Source organism: Indicator indicator, chromosome 25 (genome assembly GCF_027791375.1).
Source record: "Indicator indicator isolate 239-I01 chromosome 25, UM_Iind_1.1, whole genome shotgun sequence".
Classification (NCBI taxonomy): domain Eukaryota; kingdom Metazoa; phylum Chordata; class Aves; order Piciformes; family Indicatoridae; genus Indicator; species Indicator indicator.
The window spans coordinates 4,193,836-4,215,748 of NC_072034.1; the positions used below are offsets into that span (position 1 = coordinate 4,193,836).

The window sequence follows — 21,913 nt, forward strand, 5'->3', positions numbered from 1 at the left end:
ATGAGTTTCATATGGATTCCTTTCAGATCTCAACCTTGATGTGGTCCCAGATCTCCTCAGGTATTCTGCCACAGATGACTGTCAGGACATTAAAAGAAGTTCTTACTAAGCTATTGCACACTTTAGCTTTCTAACCACCAGCTCTGCAGGTACTTAATGCTTTCTTTGTCTCAGTCCTTAATAGTCAGACCCATTATCCTCAGGGTATTCAGATTTCTGATAAAGACAGAGAGCAGCATCATGACCAAGGGCACATGCTACATGGAGTGGCAGAGGGAGCTGGGGTTGTATATTCTGGAGAAGAAAAGGCTAAGGGGAGATCTTACAGCTCTCTACGATGACCTGAAAGGAGGTTAGAGTGAGGCTGGTGTTGGTCTCTTCTCCCAAGTAGCTTGCGATACAGCGAGAGGAAATGGGTTTAAGTCGTGCTAGGGGAGATTTTGGTTGGACATTAGGAAAAACTTCTTTACTGAGAAAGTGGTAAGGCATTGGAACAGGCTGCCCAGGAAGGTGGTGGAGTCACCACCCCTGGGGGTGTTCAAGAAGCCTGTAGATATGGCGCTTCAGGATAAAGTTGAGTGGTTACAGTAGTTGGGTTACAGTTGGACTCAAATGATCTTAAAGGTCTTTTCCAACCTTAATAATTCTAACTAATAATTTAGGCCTCTGTACAGTTAACCCTGAAGCTAAATTTCCCCAGCATCTTTAAAAATTGCTTTTCCCCTTTGCAAGTTTCCAAGTCAATTAAAGGAAGAACATTACAAGTACTCAAACCAACTCTGAGAACTCGATGACAGGTTTGACAACATCGCTCACTCCTGCGCAGCCTTTCATTTTCCTATGAGGCATGGAAACTTAGTCATTAAGCAAAACTTCAAGTGCATTTGCAGGGTTTGTCACTCAACAATCCACCACAGAATATCCACTTCTTCAATGGCAATCAGGCTGAAGTAGTGGCAGATCATTTTATTTATCTGTTTCATAGACAGTCATATGAAAATATGGAGAATCTTCCCATACTATCAAGGTAAAAGCATCACTGTAAATACACCATTAAAAGTGAACTGTATTGCAGTATCTTATTCTGCTTTGTATTTTGATGTGAGATCATTCAAGCTAAACCTTTAACAGTTTATTACTGAATATTAGCAGCAGACATTTTTTCTTTATGCATTTTTCTTTAGCTCTCATGGCAGAATGAAAGAACAGGATGCCAGGATAATTTTGCTTCTTGAAAAGGCAAAAATACCAACAAAAGTCAGGCTGAGTATCACACTTTTCAGATAAGATAACCAGGTTTTTTCCCCTCCAGATGTTTAATCCTTTAAAATAACCATAAAGTTTTCTCTCCAGGGAACTATTATCCATTCCAATGTTTCCTTTTCTGGAGAACCTCTTCTCCTTTATCTGGCAGGTAGTCCATAACCACACAATGCAAGTAGAATAGCCTCTGGCACCCCAGGAGTTCTCAGCTGGCAACCTGTGTATTATTTTCACATCATTCTAAACAGGTTAAACACGAAATTCAGAAAGTTGAATCAAAACTATAGCAGAGCGCATTTCCGGTAGAAATGGGTAAAATATTACCCTGAAAGAAAAGTGATCTTCAGAAAACACTGTCACAGGCTAAAGATCTTTTTGCAGTATTGGAGCAGATTTGAATTCAACGAGTATAAAATAAAATCACAGCACATATAAGCTCAGAAACACATCTGTGGTTTCAGGAAGGGTTCTGGTATAAACGTACAGCGTGCTGTGGCACTAACTGCACATTTAAAGTGCTTAGATACTATACATTCATTTGGTCAAAAAGTATATCCCGAAGCCAAGCACATTCGATTCAAACAAGCATGCATTTTCAAAGAGGATTTTCTAACATTTTAACTACAAGAACTTTTGTTCCACTGGCTATTCACATAGCACAGAAAACACACCCATTTTAAGCAAAAGGAATAATCTGAAAGTGACAGTGTTTCAAACCATCACATTACCTTGCAACAAGGTTAAAATAGCCCCATCTCATACAGATGGGATCTAACCATTAAAAAAAAAAACCAACAACAAAGCCAAACCAAAACAAAACCCCAAACCAAATAAATCAAAAACAACACAACAAAACCCAAACACAAAACCCAGTAAAAAACCAAAAAACCTCCAGACCTATACTTGCCAAACTCAAAGGCCCATGCTATAAACCTCAAGCATCAGGTTTGAGAACAATGGTTCCCAAACCAGGCACTATTTAATATCTTAAACAAAATTGGTGGAATAAGTGTGCATGAGAAGGATGTCTGAATAGCACAGACTCTGAAACTACCCATATCCCTCTATTATCTCACCAGAAGTTGCTAAGGATACAGATTCTAGACAAAACATGATCAAGTTACAGTAGTTGAAGAAAATTATTGCCCACAAGTGGAATTTCCTGGCTGTATGCAGTTAAGTCTGTCACAGTTGCAAAATAAAGCACAATAGCTTAAACATCATCCACTGAGGTTCTCAGACCAAGTCCATATACAGTTTCTTTGATGGTTCCTTCATAGTCTGCTGAGTATTTAAGAGATGTAAAGAACAGTCACCCAAATCAATTGACTTTTGCAGTTGAGGTGTGATTATACTAGTATTGGCTTCATATGACTGTAACGTTCTACTATTTACTAAAGGAGCCAGTGCTAATTCTGAATTACCACAGACTTGTCTCATGCCTGTTTGTACTTCAATACTGGAAACAAGCTATTATCTCTTATTTTCTCCCCTTTCTGTAGAACTATGACTTGCAGCTTCTAAAATGCCTGGAGCATTGCTCTCTTTGTAGTGATCTCCTTCTAAATAAGGATGATCCAGAACAGGGAGAATCTCAACAAATTATCAAAACACTTCTACTTTAGAAAGTTCAATCTGTCAATCAACCTAAATATTTACAAGAGCAAGGAAGCTTAATACTCTATTCATTTTAATAGGTGCCTCCCACGTCCATAAAAATAACTACTCAAAATAAAATCCACATGCTGCTTGGCATAACCTTTGATGCAATGCTTTCCGATTTACTATTAAGGCTTTTTTTGTTTGTTTTAAAACCTGTTTCCTATAGTTTTTAATAAAAAATAACCTGTTTTCTGTCTAGGAAAGTAAACATGTCAGATTCAAATCCAGGTACTGATCTTGTGAATGCTTACACTTGTTAGCCAAATTCACTCTGCTATCCCATCCACCTGTATTGGTAAATACACAACCACTGCTGACTTACGTAAAAACACCTCATTTTCAACATCAGATTGTAGAGACTTGATACAGTTATAATGAACTTTTCTATTCCAAAGAGACATGTTCACAGAGTTCAAAACTTTAAACTCATCTATCTAGCCCTTACTTCGAGGGGCTTCACCATGGAATTTGAACTGGCATCAACTACTCACAAAACTCTCAGGGAACCTCACTCACTGGGGTCTCTCGCAGGGAAAGCTCTCATGGGAGCACCTGAGAAAAGCAGCAGCAGTGTCCTCTAACACAACTCCTCATCCCAACATGTTCACTGGAAACTGCCCAGATTTCCTCACAAAATGCTATAAACACAAACTAGCCAAGAAAACCACACACAGCTCAATTCATGGAACCAGAAGCTTGCACATTTTCCCTGGCCAGGAAGATTCTGCTGTCCACTACCACAGCTTTATGAAACACCAGCTGTCTACAAAGGAGTTTTCAAGAAAACATAACAGTAAGGGAGTGGACCCTTATTGACTGAACAAGTCAACAACAACCAGCAACATTGTAAAAATGTTTGTTTAGTGTGCGACTCAACACAACTTTTCTTTAAACAAACAATGAACTAAGTGGCTGCAAGTGCATTTGCTCAGTTTTTATTTTTTAGATGTTTTGCTGAATAGATGAGCATCTGTGGTTGCAGAAACAAAAGTCAACACTCAACAGAAACTATTCCTAATTTAACTTCATTTCATGGAGTTATTTGCACAGCAGTTTCCACTCGACCTCACGCACAGGTCAGAGCAATGGCAGGATGGCAGAAAGTTTTGATGTCAAACTGAACAATATGCCTGTGATGGAAAGAACTGGCTTTAGACCTAGGTCTTTAACACCCAGGGTCTTGAGAAACTGTCCAAGACAGAATAAGAAAGCAAGCATCTACCTGTATCCATGTGTATCAGCTACTGGTCAGGTACAGCAAGTCCTCTAAAACATTACTCTGTGGATTCTTTCCAGGTAGGGATCACTGCCTCCTGCAAAGCTCTGTTGTCTACAATGTAGTAAAAATGGCAACTATCAAACTAGCCTTGAAGTTGGTAGGCAATTGGCAAAAGGGGTGACAAAAAACGTAGTGCTGAAGGGGAAAGCTGCAGTGAGGTTACCAAAGAAGCTCCTTCAGTACCAGTATCAGAATGAGTCAAATGAACCTATAAATAAACCACTGGATTTTAACAGACAAGATCCACCCATGCAGACACAGGAGAGGACTGAATCCACTCATGGGACCTCACCTGATTTTATTATTTCTTCAGTCAATTTCAGCTCCTCATTCCAAACATCCACATATATACATAAAAATTATCTTAGAGTATATATAAAGGATGGCCATTTAATGGCACATCTGTCATACAGGAGGAAGCTAAAAGGAAGGTGTCTGCTAAACAAAACAAACAAACAAACAAAAGTAATAGAAACAGCCTTGATAAAGACCTCTCTGAAGGACAACCTAGGCACAGACAACAAACACTGTCCATAAATAAATTTTGGTTCTACATGAGAAAAAATTTCTAGGACTGCAGTACTAAATTCTATCTTCAGTAAAGCAAAAACAACTGAGCCCCTCACCTCCCCAGTTAATTTTAAGAGCTTGATTACTGAATGAGACTGTTTGCTCTGTTGAAGGACTCTCCTTCGCCTTGGATACACCTGAATTTTATTTCCCATTTTTCACCTAAGGCCAACCCCAGGTGACAGATGCTCCAATGTTCTCTTATCCTGCAAAATCAGACAGTGGATGATGGATAAACGTGATTTGAAAGGGGAAGCTGTGAGTTTTAGTTAAACTGAAGCTGTTACATGAAACAGGAGAAACAAAAACAGATCACTGGGAAAACAAACAAACCAACCCCCACAACAAACCTCTAGATTTTACTTTCACTTTGAGTACTGGAGAATGGCCAATCCCTACCATTCAAAACTATCTAAGCAAGAAGACAGCTGGGGACAGTTGAGAAGCAATACTGTTTAAAGGGGATAGAGGGAAATCAATCCTATTTAAAGGAAAAAGGACAAGTTTTTCAAGTATTTTGTACTTCAAGGAATATGAACTTTGTTGAGATATAACAACTGTGTGACTGAAATAAAACTAAATTGAAAAATGTGGATGGAATACTAAACCTCATGATTTTGAGACTTAAAATAATCACCTGCTATAGATTTGACACACATCTAATTTACAAGTCCTTGTTCCCATTATTCAGGTTTCCTAAGCCCATTTCTACAACATGCTGAGCCTATCACCATTAGCATGCAAGGTTTGGTGTCATTGATATGGTCTCCAAAACACCTGTATTATTAACATACCTCTGCTAGAAGGGGAGATGGACCACACATAAGCATCTTCTACTCTGGGAAAATTAATCTCATTAGAGAACATGTTTTGATTAACATAGCATTGAAAGCAATTTATTACTTAATTTAGATAAATAAATCATGTTAGCCACAAATAAACAAAAACTTAAAGACACCAATTCCTGCCCTCATTACAAGTAAAATTATTTAATAGGTCTTTTAGCATGAAACATTTTCCCTCAGCAAACAAACTGGCTGGGTACACAGAAGCTCTGCCAAGATCTCCTGGATTTATTTTTGCACCAAACACGTGCGTGTGGCACACACACAAACACAGCACACTATACCAGTGGCTGATGACTTCTTCCTTCCTCCCCAAAACACAACAGCTGTGAAAGACCATGAAGAGCAATAGGCATAAAAGAAACATCACTGGGTTTTGGAAGCTCTTCCATCCAGCATCAGTACACATCATCCTATAAATCTTACGCTTCTCCAGTATTAAGACTGCTGGGAGGATTTAATTGAATGAGTGAGCAACTAGAAATGTTTCTAACATGCTAAAATTTACTAAGTATAAATGATGATGGCTACCAACAAGAGTACCATGGAAAGACAGAAATTTGACATAAAATCCTTTTTTCTTCCTTCCTCTTTTTGAGGTTGTGATACTAAAAAACACTGAAAAAGGGGATTTTATGCCACAATCAGCAGGACACTTAGTCCCATGAGCATTTACCACTGCAAGCCTAACCATAATTTCATAGCTGTCCATGTTGCATAAAAACAAATACTAAGCAACCAATCTTACACCTGAGCTGCTTTTATTAAATTCTAAAAGCAGAATATGGGGTATATGGAACACCAAGATCAGCTTTATATTTTCACAGATATAGTGTTTCATAAAGAACTAATATAGGTTTCAAAGGTTGCTATCTGTCCTGAAATTTACTTGCATAGCGGAGACACTTAACATTTATGAGATCTTTCCATCAAAAAAGGTGCAAAACAAGTCTTTAAGTGAGTTTTAATACCCAAACTGGAGCTGCCCCAAGGGAAACTGAAGGTCCTCTGCCCTACAAAATCCTCCCTGAAGGGCAGCACCACAGCAACAGAACTGTGTCCATGTTACACCATATTTTAACTGAATATGCATCTTCACTTACCCGAAGGGTAGGAATAAAATCAAATGAATAAGGTTTCAAGAGAAATCTTTGAATTTGGTTTATTCTAATGAGCAACAGCCTATTAAAACCATGCCTACAAGAAGTGTCTCAAACTAAAATCATTCCTGAGCACTAGCTTGAAATCTGGAATGCAACGCAAATAACTTCAAGGCCTCCCTTAACTGATTAAATCACAAACCTATCTCTCCAAGAGGTTAAAATTTAAATGAAAGCTTAGGCTTGGCAAATCCCATCAGATTGTCAAATATGAATATTATGTAGGAACCCCATCTGTTCATGCAGCAACATGAATATGCAACGTGACTGTTGCTGCAACACTTGCATTCACATGGCGGAAAATTTACAAGTAAGCAGCTCCTCACTATAATTAAATTAGGAACAAAGTCCTGAAAGCACATGTAGTAGATTGCCACAAATACAAGTTTTGAGTTTATGTTTCTCCTCCCCTCGTGTGCAAAGATGATGAAACTTTGCAGCAGGGGCATGTCACTCTCCTCACTCCATGGAAGTGTGTTAATGCTCCTCGCTGGGCAAGGTACAGTGCTCACTGCAGCATGGGGAAAGGACAGCGTATGGAAGAATGCTGCCTGCCACGTGAGCCAGGGCACTCCTCACAACCTCATACAAATCAGTTAAGAGTTTGACAGGTAAGGAGAGCTGCCAGCTGGAGACCACAGGGTTGGATGAGTTGTTTGGAAGGGCTAAAGATGATTAAAGATGGGTTTGGGTAAAGTTCTTCTTCAAAGGAATGTAACCGCAGCCACGCTTTCCACAGTGCTGCCAATTGTATGCTGGTGGAGTCAAATCTGATGCACAATAAAAAGAGTCAACTCCCTACACAGCACATTTCAGACAGGGGGAGAGGTTGTCCAGCTGAAAACCCAACTGACTGATCTGGCTGTAAATGAGCAGAAGAAACCATTCAGTGAGCTCCATCAACAAGCAGCTCTGCATTCAAGGTGAATGTGACTGCCAAATTAATTATGGATTTATGGATGCCAGACAGTTCTCTTGGAAAGCATCCCCAAGATGTTAATTTGTTGTAGCAGTGGCTAAGTTCTTGGTTAAAGGCTCAAATAAAAAATGGTGTCCCATCAAAAACCAAAATGTTTCATCTTGATCAACAAACATCCACAGCATCACATTTCCATTGGTAAATAAAATCTTTGTTACTTTTGAAAGGTTTGGGGGATTGGTTATGAAGCCTGCATGTGTTCTTCTCCATGTTTCCCATGATATACTTGCTACTTAAGAAAGGTCAGGAAGGCACATGATAGAAGCTACCTCAAATCACCAGGTAGGCAAAGTTCCTCTCTACCAAATGAAACCAACAGGTGCACAAGACTTCTCTGCAGTAGCTTCCTTGGCACATTAACTATCATTCTCTAGACCTAAAAACCTAATTACACAAAATAAATACATGCTGTAGCACAATTAATGCTTCTCAATTTCCATTAAACAGGCCCTGGATTAGCATAAAAGCTAAATCAGGGATAAGATGATTTCCAAATTGGCCAAAGTTCCATCTCTCCAGTTTTGCCTCTCAGCTGTGGCTAGTGCTTCTATCCAGCGGCACCAGATTCAAAAGAAATTAAGGAAACTCAGTTCAGCAGAATATATCCAGCAGCTTCCAGTCAGATGCTGCAGAAATTAAGACAACTGCAAAGCTTTAAAACAAGTTCTCTAATTCAAACAACCAAAACTCAATTAATTTCAGAACTGACAACAATCTAGAAAACACTGGGCAACAGCACAACTGCCCCCCCGAAAGGAAATACTACATTCACTCTCTCTGCTATCATGACATTTCTTCTAATACTAGGATTAAACAGAGGAGGAGTTTGCACAAACATGCACACACAGATTTACACAGAGTTCAGTATACACAGGGAATAAACAGATTGGATTTCTGTGGCTCTTCAAAGCACAGCAGATGTTTCTGCAGATTCAAGGCACAATTATGTTTAATAAGGAATAAAACAAAAAGAACCACCACCTTTAAGTTAGGGGTTTGCTCTCTATTAATCCTTTCCAATGAACAGAGGAAGTTATGTTTCACGTATAATCTTTTAAAAATCCCCACAATATCCTTACAAAGCATTACACAATAAATGTATATGAAAGAGGAAGCTGGATCCTGACATATGAAACACCCTGGCCTACATTTCTCAGGAGGTCAAATGAAGGACAGAACACGAAAAGCACTGCTATGGCAGTATTTACATTTGTAAAGCAAAACATTTAGCTAACTTATTTCAATCTCTCAGATCAGGCACTTCCCAATTAAACAAGGAAAGAAGATAATAAAGCATTCTCCTTTTTTTTCCAAGCAACAGTCAAAATGGTCAAAAAAGTCTAAAACCCAAACTCACACCTCGGAATTTAAAATTGTAAATAAAAGTAGCAGAGACGACTCCACATCCCACTAATCATAACCATAGAAAGTTAATAAATATTTTGTAGTATTTGGACAAACATAGGGGAGTACTTTCACATTTTACTATCATTTTTATATTTAATTATGGCTTAAGACTAAGAGAGATTTTGAAATTAGGTTCAAAACAAACCCTCTGCAATTCAGTCTCAGTTCTTCCAGGAAGATTTCTACTTGGCTGTCAGCAAGGAGAGATCCATGTCACTTAATGACCTTAGCTGACCTGTGGTTTCAGATGGCAGTAGCCACAACCCCATGTTTTCTATGCACAGTATTATCTGCAGATGGAACCAACCTACAACAAATGGTAACTGTTTGCCAGTGTGCTTATTTCCTTGCTTTTGTATTTGGCCAAAAGCTTTCATTGGGAAGTAGGATTTGAAGAGAGCAGTAAAACATGACCAGGGGACACAGCTTCTCTCAGACCAGGACAAAAAGAACACATCTATATTTCAGCATCAGAATAGAGATGCAGAAGCTGAGTAAGGGCATTTCATTTGTACTTTCCCCTGTGTCCAGCTCTCCCAAGAGAAGACATTCAGAAAGGAGAGCTGTTCACACGTGCAGTTAGGTGCTTAGTTTGCAGTGAGTGAACAGAGAAAACAGAAGCACGCATTAGTGAGAGAAAGTGGCAGGAAAGCAGTACCAAAGTAAGTCCCCCCAAATCCCTTTGTTGTTAACATTCTGGAGGAAAAGATCTGAAAGCGTCCAGGCCAAAGCAGTGGTGAATACAATGAGAGAAAATAGGAAGCTCCCAAGAGGGACTGATTCAACTCATTTATAATTTTGAGCAGGCTTAATCTTCGAGTTTGGACAGAAAAATGTCTCATGTACTTCCCCCACGCCCCACTGAGCGTGTGGTCAAACTGAGATGACGATGATGCAGACACCTTTTGAATTCTCCACAGCTCCTCCAGGCTGTTTTACCCATTGGATTAGAGTCATGCCCATTGCAATCACTGGCCACACCTCCACAAACTCCAACTTTCAGGATAACTTGTAAGCACTGGGTTTAGAGTGTATGAAGTTGCACATCAAGGACACTTCTCTGAAGCATGTGACAAGAACCACAGCAGAGTACACTAGAATTCCTTCTACACCATCCTCCACATGGAAATGGGATGAAAGTATGCACTACAGCTTTGCCTTTTTCTAGCACACTCCTCCCAGTAAGAACACCAGCAACAAGCTTTGATGGTAACAAGAGCAATACAGGCATCTTCAAACTCTGATGTAATGTGTTTAAGATCCATCAGTATGTGAACTATAAAGAGAATTTCTTTTCAGTCACAATGGAGAGAGAAAATAAATCCTTTGTAAAGAAAAGAAACAGAAGCTATGACCAAATCATGTATTTGCTATGGATAATTTAACTATGAACTGCCAGGAAAATTCATCTCAAATCTAGTTTAAACTGTCAGAATAAATTATTACCAACCAACACATCACAATGAGTTTCAAAGTCGTCATTCCCACTGGCATTTGAAAGCTCTTCAGATTTTCACTAAAAACAAAACATAACAAAGGCTTCCAGCCTTCCAAAGAGAACACCTAACCAAAAACCTTATAGCTTGTTGGGGTTTTAAAGTAATATTCCTAGGAGTGCTCTCTACTACTCTGAGCTTTTTAAATTTACTCAATTTTAACATATAGAGGCAGTAGCCTGCTAAATTACAGCAATCTGCAATTAAATCCTTGCAGATGAATATGCAAACATATCCATGTTAGATCGGTGGGCTGGCGATAACTGGCCGGGCCGTGCCGTGCCGTCCCGTCCCGCATGGGGCGGGGCCCGGTGGGGAACGCCGCTCGTTGCCGGGAACCGGAGGGGTGGACAGGTGTGGCACCACCTCTCCCCCGTTTCGTACCGCATGATCGTGGGGCACCCGGTGCAAAATCATTGGTAGATGACCTGGTTCTGGGTCAGGGTTTTGTACGTAGCAGAGCACTCTGAAGAGAGACTGAGATCCCTGGGGCTATTTAGTCTTGAGAAGACTGAGAGGGAATCTCATAAATGTGTATAAATACCTGAGGGGTGGGTGTCAAGTGGAGGGGGCCAGGCTCTTCTCAGTGGTTCACAGTGATAAGACAAGGAACAATGGATTCAAACTTGAACATAGAAGATTTCAGCTCAACATGAGGAGAAACTTCTTTACAGTGAGGGTGACAGAGCACTGGAGCAGGCTGCCCAGGGGGGTTGTGGAGTCTCCATCTCTGGAGACTTTCCAACCCCACCTGGATGCATTCCTGTGCAGACTACTCCAAGTGTTTCTGCTCTGGCAGGGGTGCTGGACCTGATGCTCTCTTGAGGTCCCTTCCAACCTCTGATATACTGTGACACTCTATGTGTGGGAACAAGTTCATATGTGCATAAGAACAGAAATTAGCATACAAAATACATGTGTTATAATAAACTTGCACAGGTAAAAGTGTGCTTCAGAGATTAACATCTTTAGCTACAGGAATTAGGAAGAATTACGTTCTCCTCTATGGATTACATGAAGCTTTGCTAGAGCCTGCCTTCCTGTAAAACATCTGTCACTGACTGACACAGGCTACCTGACTAAAGGACATGCTGGTCTGGTGACACAACAAAACATTTATCTCCGTGTCACAACAAGCTGCACTGAAATATACTACACTATACGCTTCACATTTCATTCATCTCCCTAATGTATTTTAAATCACTTTAAGGATCATGAGGTGCCCTACTTGGACAGCTTCAGACACTGAGATATTCTTCCCTCAGTGAGATTACTCAATAATGCCACTAAAATACCATTCCAAAAGGGTGGGGTTTGCAGCTCACCCAGTGGAACTTGTTGGAGGGAAGTACAATTGTTCCAGTCACCTCTGGCAAGGTCTTGCATCTGCAGTGACAAGCTCACAGGAAATACTCTCTTTGAAGAATACAAAGATGCTGACAAAGACTTGGGAAATTTCCTGGTAAGGAGGCTTCCTGGTAAAGCCTCCAAGGCTTAAAAGCTCAAAAGCTCACTGAAGCTAATGGAATGGCTGGTCCCTGAAAGCTCACCAGAGCTTTCTGACAAAGAAGTGATAACCTCCAGCTCATTCTTACATTACTCTCCATAACATGTATGCCCACAAACAAAGAGGTTGGAATTTCTGCTGCAGCAATCTCAGGGCTGGCAGAGGTGTGTCTAGGCAGCCACTTACAAAAGCACCCTAGAAAATGGACTGAAACATCCTCCCCCTCTCACAGAAGCCATCAAAGTGTCTTTGGACGCTACGGAGGAAAATACCAATGTGAGTTACTGGCACAAATCACACCCAATGAGAACGTATTAGTAATTGATCTTCTCAAGAGTGACTGCAGAAGCAAACACTTGTCTAATTCTCTGTTTTTAAAGCCTGGAAACAAGGCCCAAACATGTTAAGAAAGTTGGATCTGTTTATACGAAATCCATGTGGATCAAAGCCAGAAGACTCTCAAAAGAGAAGATAAGAGATGTACAGATAATGACAAAAAGAAAAAGATGTTATTTGGTATTTGTAGCAGACAATGGAAAGGGAAATCACCTCAAAGAAGTTCACACTGCTTTCAACACAAGAAAAACAACACAGAGAAGCCTAAACCAGCACATTTAAACTGAGTAATAAAAGCCAAAAAACTTCATCAGATGAAACAATACAGAACACAGAACCAGCAAACACACTCTCTCCATGTTCTTGTCCACTATGGCATTTTAGAGAGTATGTTAGATACATTTCCCCCCCTTTTTAAAAATCAGCAGCCTGATTGTGCACAGCTCTCTGGAACATATTAGTGATACACAACGTGCTGTCAATATTCTAGTATCACTTTAATACTTAAACTGACTTGGCATTTACTAAGTCAAAGCTCAGAACTTAAGTGCAGTTTAAGAGTACTTCAAGAAAATGATATATGTTATTCTAATAAGCAGAAGCATTTTTTTCTCTCTTGAAATAAATTGCAAATATTTATTACTTCTATTAATAAAAGTTGTAGTAACATGGAATGAGAATTGCCACAAAGTCAAATATTTAAAATCAATTTCTTTCAAAGTGCTTCTATTACATTTTGGACAAAAAAAAATATGGAAATAAGAGCACAACAGATATAAAGAATTGATGATCAACTTAAAAGCACAAAGGTTACTTCTGCTAAGAAGAGGGGGCACAACTTCCCTTTCACTCCAAATTCAAAGCAAAGCCCATGCCACTGCACACACACTATTAGTTTGAAATGTCCCTGTGACCATACAAGGGAACAGATGAGAACACCAGCACAAGCCTGTGACCAGATCAGCTCCTCAGTTTAGAAGGACTACTCAGATAAATCTCCAAGGAGACTTATGGTTGAGGTGAAGGAGGGATGCACAGACAAGTACTGTCACAACTGGGCTGAAGCCAGCTAAATCACTTTGAATTTCAAAGCTGCCTTAAGGAGGTTTTATTTAGCCTTAAGAGTCTTGACTCCTCCATATTAATACATCTAAACTGCTGCTCTTCAACCTTGCACGTAAGAAGGCCCAAATTCATCATAGTGCTTAAAAGACTTCCAGAGAACCAGGCACTGTACAAGGAGGACACATTTCCAAGACAGGAACCTCTTAACTCTGCTCACACTTGAAGCTGACCCACTCAACAGTCCTTCAGATCTACATTAGAATTGGTATTTCAAGTAAGAAGAACGAAACATAAAAATTGAACTGCTTCTTCATCATAAAGCAGTTCAGGTGTGAGTAGAAGGAAACCTACAATTTAGATTTGGAAAACAGTATGTTAGTTATCAGCTGCACACCTATTATCAGCCAGGAGAAAATATCACAATTTGAGGCTTCTTAATGTTTAGTTTTTACACCTCAAGTACAATTAAATGGCACCTCTCTGCAATTAAAGAGCTGCCTAATAAGAACATGAAGATTTCTCTAAGAAGCTTGCTCTTCAAAAGCTGTTTAGTAGATTTCAAAAAGCAAAAAGCCAAAACAACCAACAGAAAACAACCAAGTGAATAACAAAACCTCAAGTATTTCTGGGATCTCTGAAAACAGAGATGGAAACACATTCCCTGCATTTATGGCATTGCACATGTGTTAAGAAAGGCTATTTCACAGCCCAGCTCTGAAGTGTAACCCCTTCCTTCATGGGCTCACATGCTAAACCTGTGGAAAAATCTCTGAGAATTTTGCCTCATTCCATTGTATAGGTCAAATTCTTTCAGATATGCTTCCACTCATCAATAGACAACACCAAGGACCAACTCAGTCCCGTTTGAAAAGTCAAATTAGTACAAAAATTAAAGCTTGAAATACAGTACTTCCAAATGATGACTTCTCAGGAAGACAGTTTTTATTCATTCAATCCAGCATTTCAAGATTTAGTCCATCATACATAAAAACCCTTGGCACATAACCTGGTGCTGACCTTGCTACAGCTTCTCACTTTGAAAGATACTTAGATCTATGGAGTGATCTAAGAATGCCCTATAAATCACCTATGAAATAAACCACTACAGAATGTGGCAGCTTATTTTAAGCATCAAAATTCAACAGAACACATCATTGTGCTAAGAAAAAACCTTCCCAGATCTGTTTTAAGCAAACTTGTGAAAATATTTTTCTCTCAAGTATTACTGTTTTCTTAACCTGTCTTCCTTCAGATCCATAACTCTACAGAAGAGTATTTTAAATACCTTTTGAAAAATAAAAGGATAACAAATCTTGCCATGAGAGCATGAAGCCTAAAATTCAGCAATAATAAAAAGTAAATCTTCACACGACTCTGATCAGCTGAAAATAAAGAGTATTGATACAATGGTGGAAGATCTGTATCAGAGAGCAGCATATTACCAGAATATGGCATAACATCCTACGTAATGTTTTGTTTAAATGTAAAGGTTTACATTCTGACACTGTTTCCTTATTCACCTCCATGCTCTTTACCAAAGCACAGATCAGGTTAAGGGACGATAATCCACAATCCCAAACATCACAGTGACTTGGATTTGACATATCACCAGTAAGGCTTGCTTTCCACAACAGCAACCTCGCAGCATGTTTATATTTATCTTACATGTATCAAAAAGACATATCCACTGACACTCAAAGAATCTAGGAAATAGACACACCACACCAAGAGGATAAACAAGCCGTACAGCAGGTGTTAGGGTTGGGTTGCAACAATGAAACAGTTCATCCCTGAATCAGAATGACTTGCTGCACAAATGGTTAGTTCCTAAAATGGTAATTTTCCTCTGTAGCGTATTTTTCTTCTCATAACAAAGTTTGCTTTGACGTAGAAGTACACTTTCTCCCGTGCATTCATAGTCAGGTAGGCCTCAATGTTCATGTTTTAAATGCAATGGAAACACACAAGTCTGCAGAGCTGACCTTAAAATAAGAGCTATAATGGAAACTTATTATTTCCCAACCTTTCCCCCAAAAAAGGCTTGCAAAATGCTGATATTCAAACTTATTTAGATAGAAAAATGGATAGACTGCATGATGTTACATTGTTTTACTATTTTCACACCTTTCCTTGAACTGCTTTACAGCAACCTCAGACCTCCACACAGTCAATCCATGAAATATTTAACAGAGAAAAAAAATAAGCCTCAAGGACATGAAAATAAACCCCAGCAACAAACACCAAAACCTAAACAACAAAACCAAAAGAAATTAAAAAAAAATATATGAAGCAATGCATTAAATTAAGAATCATTTAGCTATTTGGATTAGCACAAGAACACAAAAAGCTGAGAGAAGGCATCATAAATATACGCACCCCTAGCTGAAAGCTTTTTAGTGTTGATAATTTTGGCAGCATACTCTTGTCCTGTGGTGATTTTCATGCACCTTCTCACGACGGAGAATGCCCCTCTGCAAACCAAGAAGTGGACCAACTGTCAGCCCGACTGAAAGAGTTCCCCGCCATCCCCGTCGCCGCCAGGGTTTTAAGGGGTTTCAGTCAGAGGCGTGATATCGGTAGAATTAAAAAGACAAAAATAAAGGCTTTTCAGAGAGTGCCGCTCAGCACTGATTTCATTCACCAGAACAGCAAACTCTGCTCAGAAACGCGGCTTTACGCCGCAAACCCATCCCCACCCGTAACCGCTGGCGGCACGGCGGAGGGAGGGGACATTTTCACCACCCCAATACCGGCACACACCGCGGGGACTGGGCAGCGGTGGCTCTGTCCCCCCACCCCAGTGACACGGTGGCCTCGAAGCGCTGCCAACATGGCGATGGGGGCCGAGTGCCGCCGGTCCCAGCTTCCCACCCCGCCGCTGGGGGGCGATGCTCCCCGCCCTGCCCAACGGCCCCGTCAGGCCCGAGCCTCCCAGCCCTGCCCGCCGCAGCCAGAGTAACAATAAATGATTAATAATAATTAACCACAGCTCCCGTCAGCTCCCGCACCGTTCGTGTCGGGAGACCGAGGGCAGCTCCCACGCGCCGTCCGCCCGGAGCCTCTCACCACCCCGGGGCCGTATATCCTCGCGGGTGAGAAGCTCGATCACTCAACCCCGCAAATGACGCCCAGGTGTGGGCAGTTGCTCGGCTGGCGCCGGGGCACCCCGCCGGGCTTTCAGCACCTGTAAGGCGGCTCCCAGTCACGGCACCCCCTCAGCGGGGGTCTCGCGCCGACCCCGATAGCCAGAGGTGCCTTGTCCCCCGCACACCGCCTCGGCAACGCCAGTTCCCCAGCCCCGAGCCGGTTACTCCGAACCAGTGCGCGCCCGGCGGTCCCCGTACTTACTTCCCGAGCTCCTCGAAGAGCTGGTACTCGTCGGTGAACCGGGTGCAGGTGGTAGTTGAGGCCATCATGAGGACGGGCGGCCGCCGGTACCTCCGGCGGCCAGGGACAGCGAGGCGGTGACGGCGGAGGGGCTGTAAGGCGAGGCTTCTCGCCGGTTTCTCCTCCTCCTCCCCGCCGCCGCCTCCTCTCGTGACGGGGCTGCCTCCGCGCCCTCCTCTCCGCCAGCTGGCGCGTGCTCCCCGCGCAGGTCTCCGGTCTCCCCCCGCCCTTGAGGGAAGCAAATAAATAAATAAACGCCTTTCCCTCAAGTCGGGGGAGGTGGTGCCGAAAGGGAAAGCAAAACCGGGGCGAGGGGTGCCGCCGACCCAGGGGTGCCTCCGCCTTCCGCTCCCCCCCGCGGCGACTGCCGGGCCAGCGGAGCCGCCTTGCCTCTGCCCCGTCTCCCGGTACCGTGCCTCCCTCTAGCGACGCCAGCCGCGGCCGCCCCGTCGCAGCTCTCTCGCTCTTTTTCCCCACCGCCCCACCCTGCCCGACTGGGACATGTAGCGAGGGGACTCTCACACAGCGTTCGGGGAACCTGCGCTGCAGCGGGGCGCGGAAGGTACCGTGCAGCGGGGCCGACGGTGGCAGGCACTAGCAGCCGGCACCGCTCGCCCCGAGGGAACGGATGCACCTGCGACCCGTTCCTCAGCGACCGCCTGACGTCACCAACCGTCCGCCCTGGGATGAGGGGCGGGGGCGCGCGGTGGTGGCCCTCGCGAGTGCGCGCGGGAGGGAGGCGGCGGGCAGAGCGAGCCCGCGCGTGGGCGGGGTCTGGCCCTGCCCCCTTCCCGGTCCCATTCCGTGGCGGCGCGGCGGCGCGTGCGCCGGGTCGCGCGCGGGCAGTGGCTGTGCGGCCGCCGCGTCCCCTGGGCACGCGGGGGTCCCCGGCAGCGCTGGGGCCGGTCCCGGTCTCCCTTGCGCACGGGGACAAGCCGCTGGTTGACGAGGGGTGAGGTTTGCCTCTGTGTGCATGGTGATGGCCCTTGAGAGTTCCTGCAGGTGGTCCGCAGCGTGCGGCCTCTTCCCGGGAGAGGGGCACCCGCTCCTTGTGCTGTGCTGCACAACGCGTACGGTAGCGGAGCGCTGCGCTCGTCACCGGCCAGCTGTCATAGCTTAAATAGCTCCGTCACGCAGAGCTGTGTCCTTAGGCACGGATCCGCCATAAGATTCGGCACTGCACGGATATGTTGGGGTCATACCAAGTGAAGCCAGTGTTGGGGTCTGTAAGAAAGCTGGGGACAGACATTTTAGGGGGGAGTGTTATGACAGGACAAGGCGTGACGGTTTAAACTAAAAAAGGGAGGTTTAGACTAGGGAGCTTTAGAAGGAAGTGATTTTTTACACTGGGAGTTGCGAGACTGGCTCAGGTTGCCCAGAGAGATGGGAGATTCCCCATCCCTGCAACCATTCCAGGTCAGGTTATTCCGGGCTCTGAGCAACTTGCTCTAGTTGTAGATGTTCCTGCTGACTGCAGGGGGGTTGGACTGGATGATTTTAAATGCTCCCTTCCAGCCCAAACCAGTCTGGGATTCTGTGATCCCTTGGCTCGTATCCGTCGCCAGCTCCCTTAAATCATCCATCACAGTCAGTCACCCTGAATACAGGGATCTCCCCTCGGAGACTGAGGAGCAGCAGGCAGAGCATCACTGACAGTGGAAGGCAGTGGAAGCATTGGCAGCTCAGAGGAGCATTAAGACATAGATGTTGGCCATGACTTTCAGGAGACATCAAGACGTGGGAGCTGTGAAGGGAGCACTGCACTCACCAGCCACAGCACCACCAGGAATAAGAATAATGCTGCATTTGCTGCACAGATAGATGGGAAGAGTGGAGAACATAAAGCAGAGAACACGTGTGCGGTGATGAAGATTAAATGTAATAGTAAACAGCTGTCTCAGTTCTTTGACCTTGGGCTAATTTCTGTCCCAAATCCCAAATAAGGGCAGGCTTCTCTGTTAAAATAGCATCCAACTGCATCATCAGAGACCACAAATGAACACAAACTGGGGGGGGGGGGGGAACACACCAGGCCATTAGAATACTGAAAATCAGGAGAGAATTCTGCAAGATGCTTTAAATGAAGTGTTTGGAATATAGTTGTTCTTATGTTTCTGAAAGGAACACTAAAAATGCTGTTGAAATAAAGAGTTTGTGTGTTGGAATTGTAGGGGGTGAATGTGAAATGCCTGTATCTTTAGATTTTTCTAAAATATTTAAAGCTGAACAGTGGCAGATGAAGAAATGCTGGTGGTTGGAACTACAGCAATTTAAAAAACAAAACAAATCTCACCATTTCCCAGCTTTCACGTTTCCTCCAAAAAGCTTCTCAAACATCTTTTAAGTGTCACCAGCACCTTTTAAACTTCACTCTTATTTCTGGCCTAAGCTTTGCCAGTGTCTATTTGCATCACTTTGGCCAAGTTACTGTGTTTTGCTTTAGTTGCTTTTTGATAAACTGAGTGGTGGTGGGATAATTAATGAGTTAAATTATCTGCACGTTTAAACACGTAAAGCACTGAGTACATGAGTTTGTGGCACAACTAGAAAAGGCAGCCTACACCGTGAGTCTAGGCAGGCAGTCCAAAGTATCTAAATCCTTGTTTTGACAGGTGAGAAGACACACATACAAAATACATCCATGCAGATTTCTTTAAAGCTCCAGATTTTCTAGAATCAGAGCCTAGAGCTGTGAACTTGTAGGAAGAGTTACAAACCTGCCAACTCTTCCCTAAAGCAGTCTGAGCACTAATACCTGTACGGAGTGACTGTGTAAGCCTATGTGTGAGGGCAGTTTTCCTCTGTGGGAGGCAGCTGCACCTCATGCCAGTACCCAAAATTCATGGCATAAAGGTGGCAGCAAAGGAAGTCTTTGAAAGTTGTGAGCAAGCATGAAGCATTGTCTCCCTAGGTTCTTCTCCAGGGAAGCACAGGCTGAGTTCAAAAAGACCAGCAAATTTACCTTGAAGCAAGAACGAGTCTGTTGTCAGATCACTGAAGGGAATGCGCACCAGGAAGAACTCAGAACAGCAGCCTGGTTTTTAGTTCCCTCTAACAAAAATCTAATATGTGAGTTGTGCATACTTTTGTGTCTATCTGCATAAATCAGGCAATCAGGAGTATGGAAACCCCAGGGTGCTCTGATGACTGTGAGTATTTACAGGGGCATGTCTGCCAGGTTCCTTATCTATAGATAAACAGAATTAAAAAACTAAAACACATTCTCCTTTTCCTAACTATTTTCTGACAGCAAGCATTTGGCCAAGGTATCTCTTTGGGCTGTACTGTACATTTACTATTTCATTTAAAAATGCTCAGAAGAAATTACCAAAGTCAATTCACTTTCTTGCTCTTGTTTTTGTGGGTTTTTTTGTTGTTGTTTTTTTTAAATGATATTATAAAGATCCATGACTAAGATTTTAAAACAAAAATTCCTTTTCTTTTTTTCCCAGTTCCCAATCTAAAAAAAAAAAACAAAATTAATGATCTAGCAGGATCCAAGGAGCTCTGAGAGAAATATCAAGAATGGATTTTATTCTAGGAGCTAAGGAAAGAAAATAATTGTTTACAAGATCAATATCACAGGACTTGGAGAATTTCCATAGGGAGAGATACTAAGGAAGTGATTAATAGCTTGGAGAGACTTCAGTTCAGAGGCTTCCTTCTTGCTACAACAATCATCTCTTAAATGGAGTTGACAAAACCATAATTTGTAGCTGTAGTTTGAGCATTCCATATATTCTCCACATTGTTCCTGAACAGACCAAAGCAGCCAGAATGGCAAGCAAGGATCTGAGTCTCTGGGTTAACTTTCAAAAGCTGGTTAGAGCTTCAGGTTTCTGTTCAGGCCACAGAAACAATCCGTGGTTGATGTAGTAGATGCAGAAGGTCAGATCTCAATAATGTTTAAAAAAATAAAGACTTAAAGAAATTCGTCCCAGGACAGATTTCTCTTCTCTAGAAGTGTTTTTGGAGAGCATCAAGCAGTTCAAGTCTGTCAGAAACTGAAAAGCTGCCCTAAACTTCCTGCAGTTCAACGTTACAGCTCAGTGGAGTGAATTAGATAGTCACTTCTACAATCAGAAACATATCTTGTGGCAAAGGAAGTGGGATTTATTTTGTTACTTATTTTCTGCAAGGTCTTTGCTTCATTTCTGGACAGCTCAGCTGAGGTTTTCTTTTTATCTCTGACCTTGCAGATAGAGATTTTCAATTTGCTTATGTTTTGAAGGAGTTGGAGAGCTTTCAAAAGGTCATTTGTGTAATCTTCTCATCATGAGGAATGCTAGGAATACTGTGTATTTAGTGTGTGAACAAATGCTTCAGCCATTTACAGCAGTGGTCTAGACAGATAATGGCCTGGAAACCTGAGATATCTTTGGGTTAGAGAAATACTCAATTTGTGGCCAGCTGGTCTTGAACAGAAATCTTTGGTCCTTGCCAAGGATGCACGTATTCTTGTGGCAAAGCACTTGTTGCCTTGGGGCAGCAGACTGAAAACACACTGGAGGAGTTACAGGTAGGTTATTGCAGTAAAACTGAAAACCTGTATTTTAGTCAATAAAATATTCTTATCTCGTTGGTTTCAAATGTGACCCAAATATCTCCTTAATAGCACATTGAAAGTAGTGCTGTTTCCCCACAGAGACTGGGAAACTGATAATTGAAATCAAGAGATTGATAATGCATGACCTAACCAGCATCAAGGAGGTGGAGGAAGCTGAGATCTGTGGGATAAAGCACCAAAGCTAAACATTTCTGCTGGAACAATCAGCAGGGAGGGTGTTGGGTGGAAGTACAATGGGGAAGTCAGAGGAGAGATGTCAAACCAGGAACACAAAAAGGAAAAAACGAGTGCTGTGTGGGAGTGAGGGGAACGGAGAGGTGTTACACAGCAGATGGAAAGGGGAAATTGGACCAACAGACCTGTGGCTGATGGAGTTACATGGCTTGTGTA

The 21,913-nt window shown here is 42.5% G+C and overlaps 1 protein-coding gene across 5 annotated transcripts in view; it reads right to left on the minus strand.

Moving 5' to 3' along the window:
• The window catches only part of CAMK2D (calcium/calmodulin dependent protein kinase II delta), a 129,154-nt gene extending 112,140 nt beyond the window's left edge, over positions 1 to 17,014 (minus strand). For all 5 annotated transcript variants that reach the window (XM_054392438.1, XM_054392439.1, XM_054392436.1 and 2 more), the window contains exons 1-2: positions 16,918 to 17,014; positions 15,946 to 16,040 (exon numbers count right to left, since the gene is read on the minus strand). In XM_054392438.1, coding sequence (XP_054248413.1) covers positions 15,946 to 16,040; positions 16,918 to 16,985 — 163 coding nt within the window. In that variant the 5' untranslated portion in view covers positions 16,986 to 17,014. The remainder of the gene's footprint in view (positions 1 to 15,945; positions 16,041 to 16,917) is intronic.
• Between the last annotated feature and the right edge of the window lie 4,899 nt (positions 17,015 to 21,913).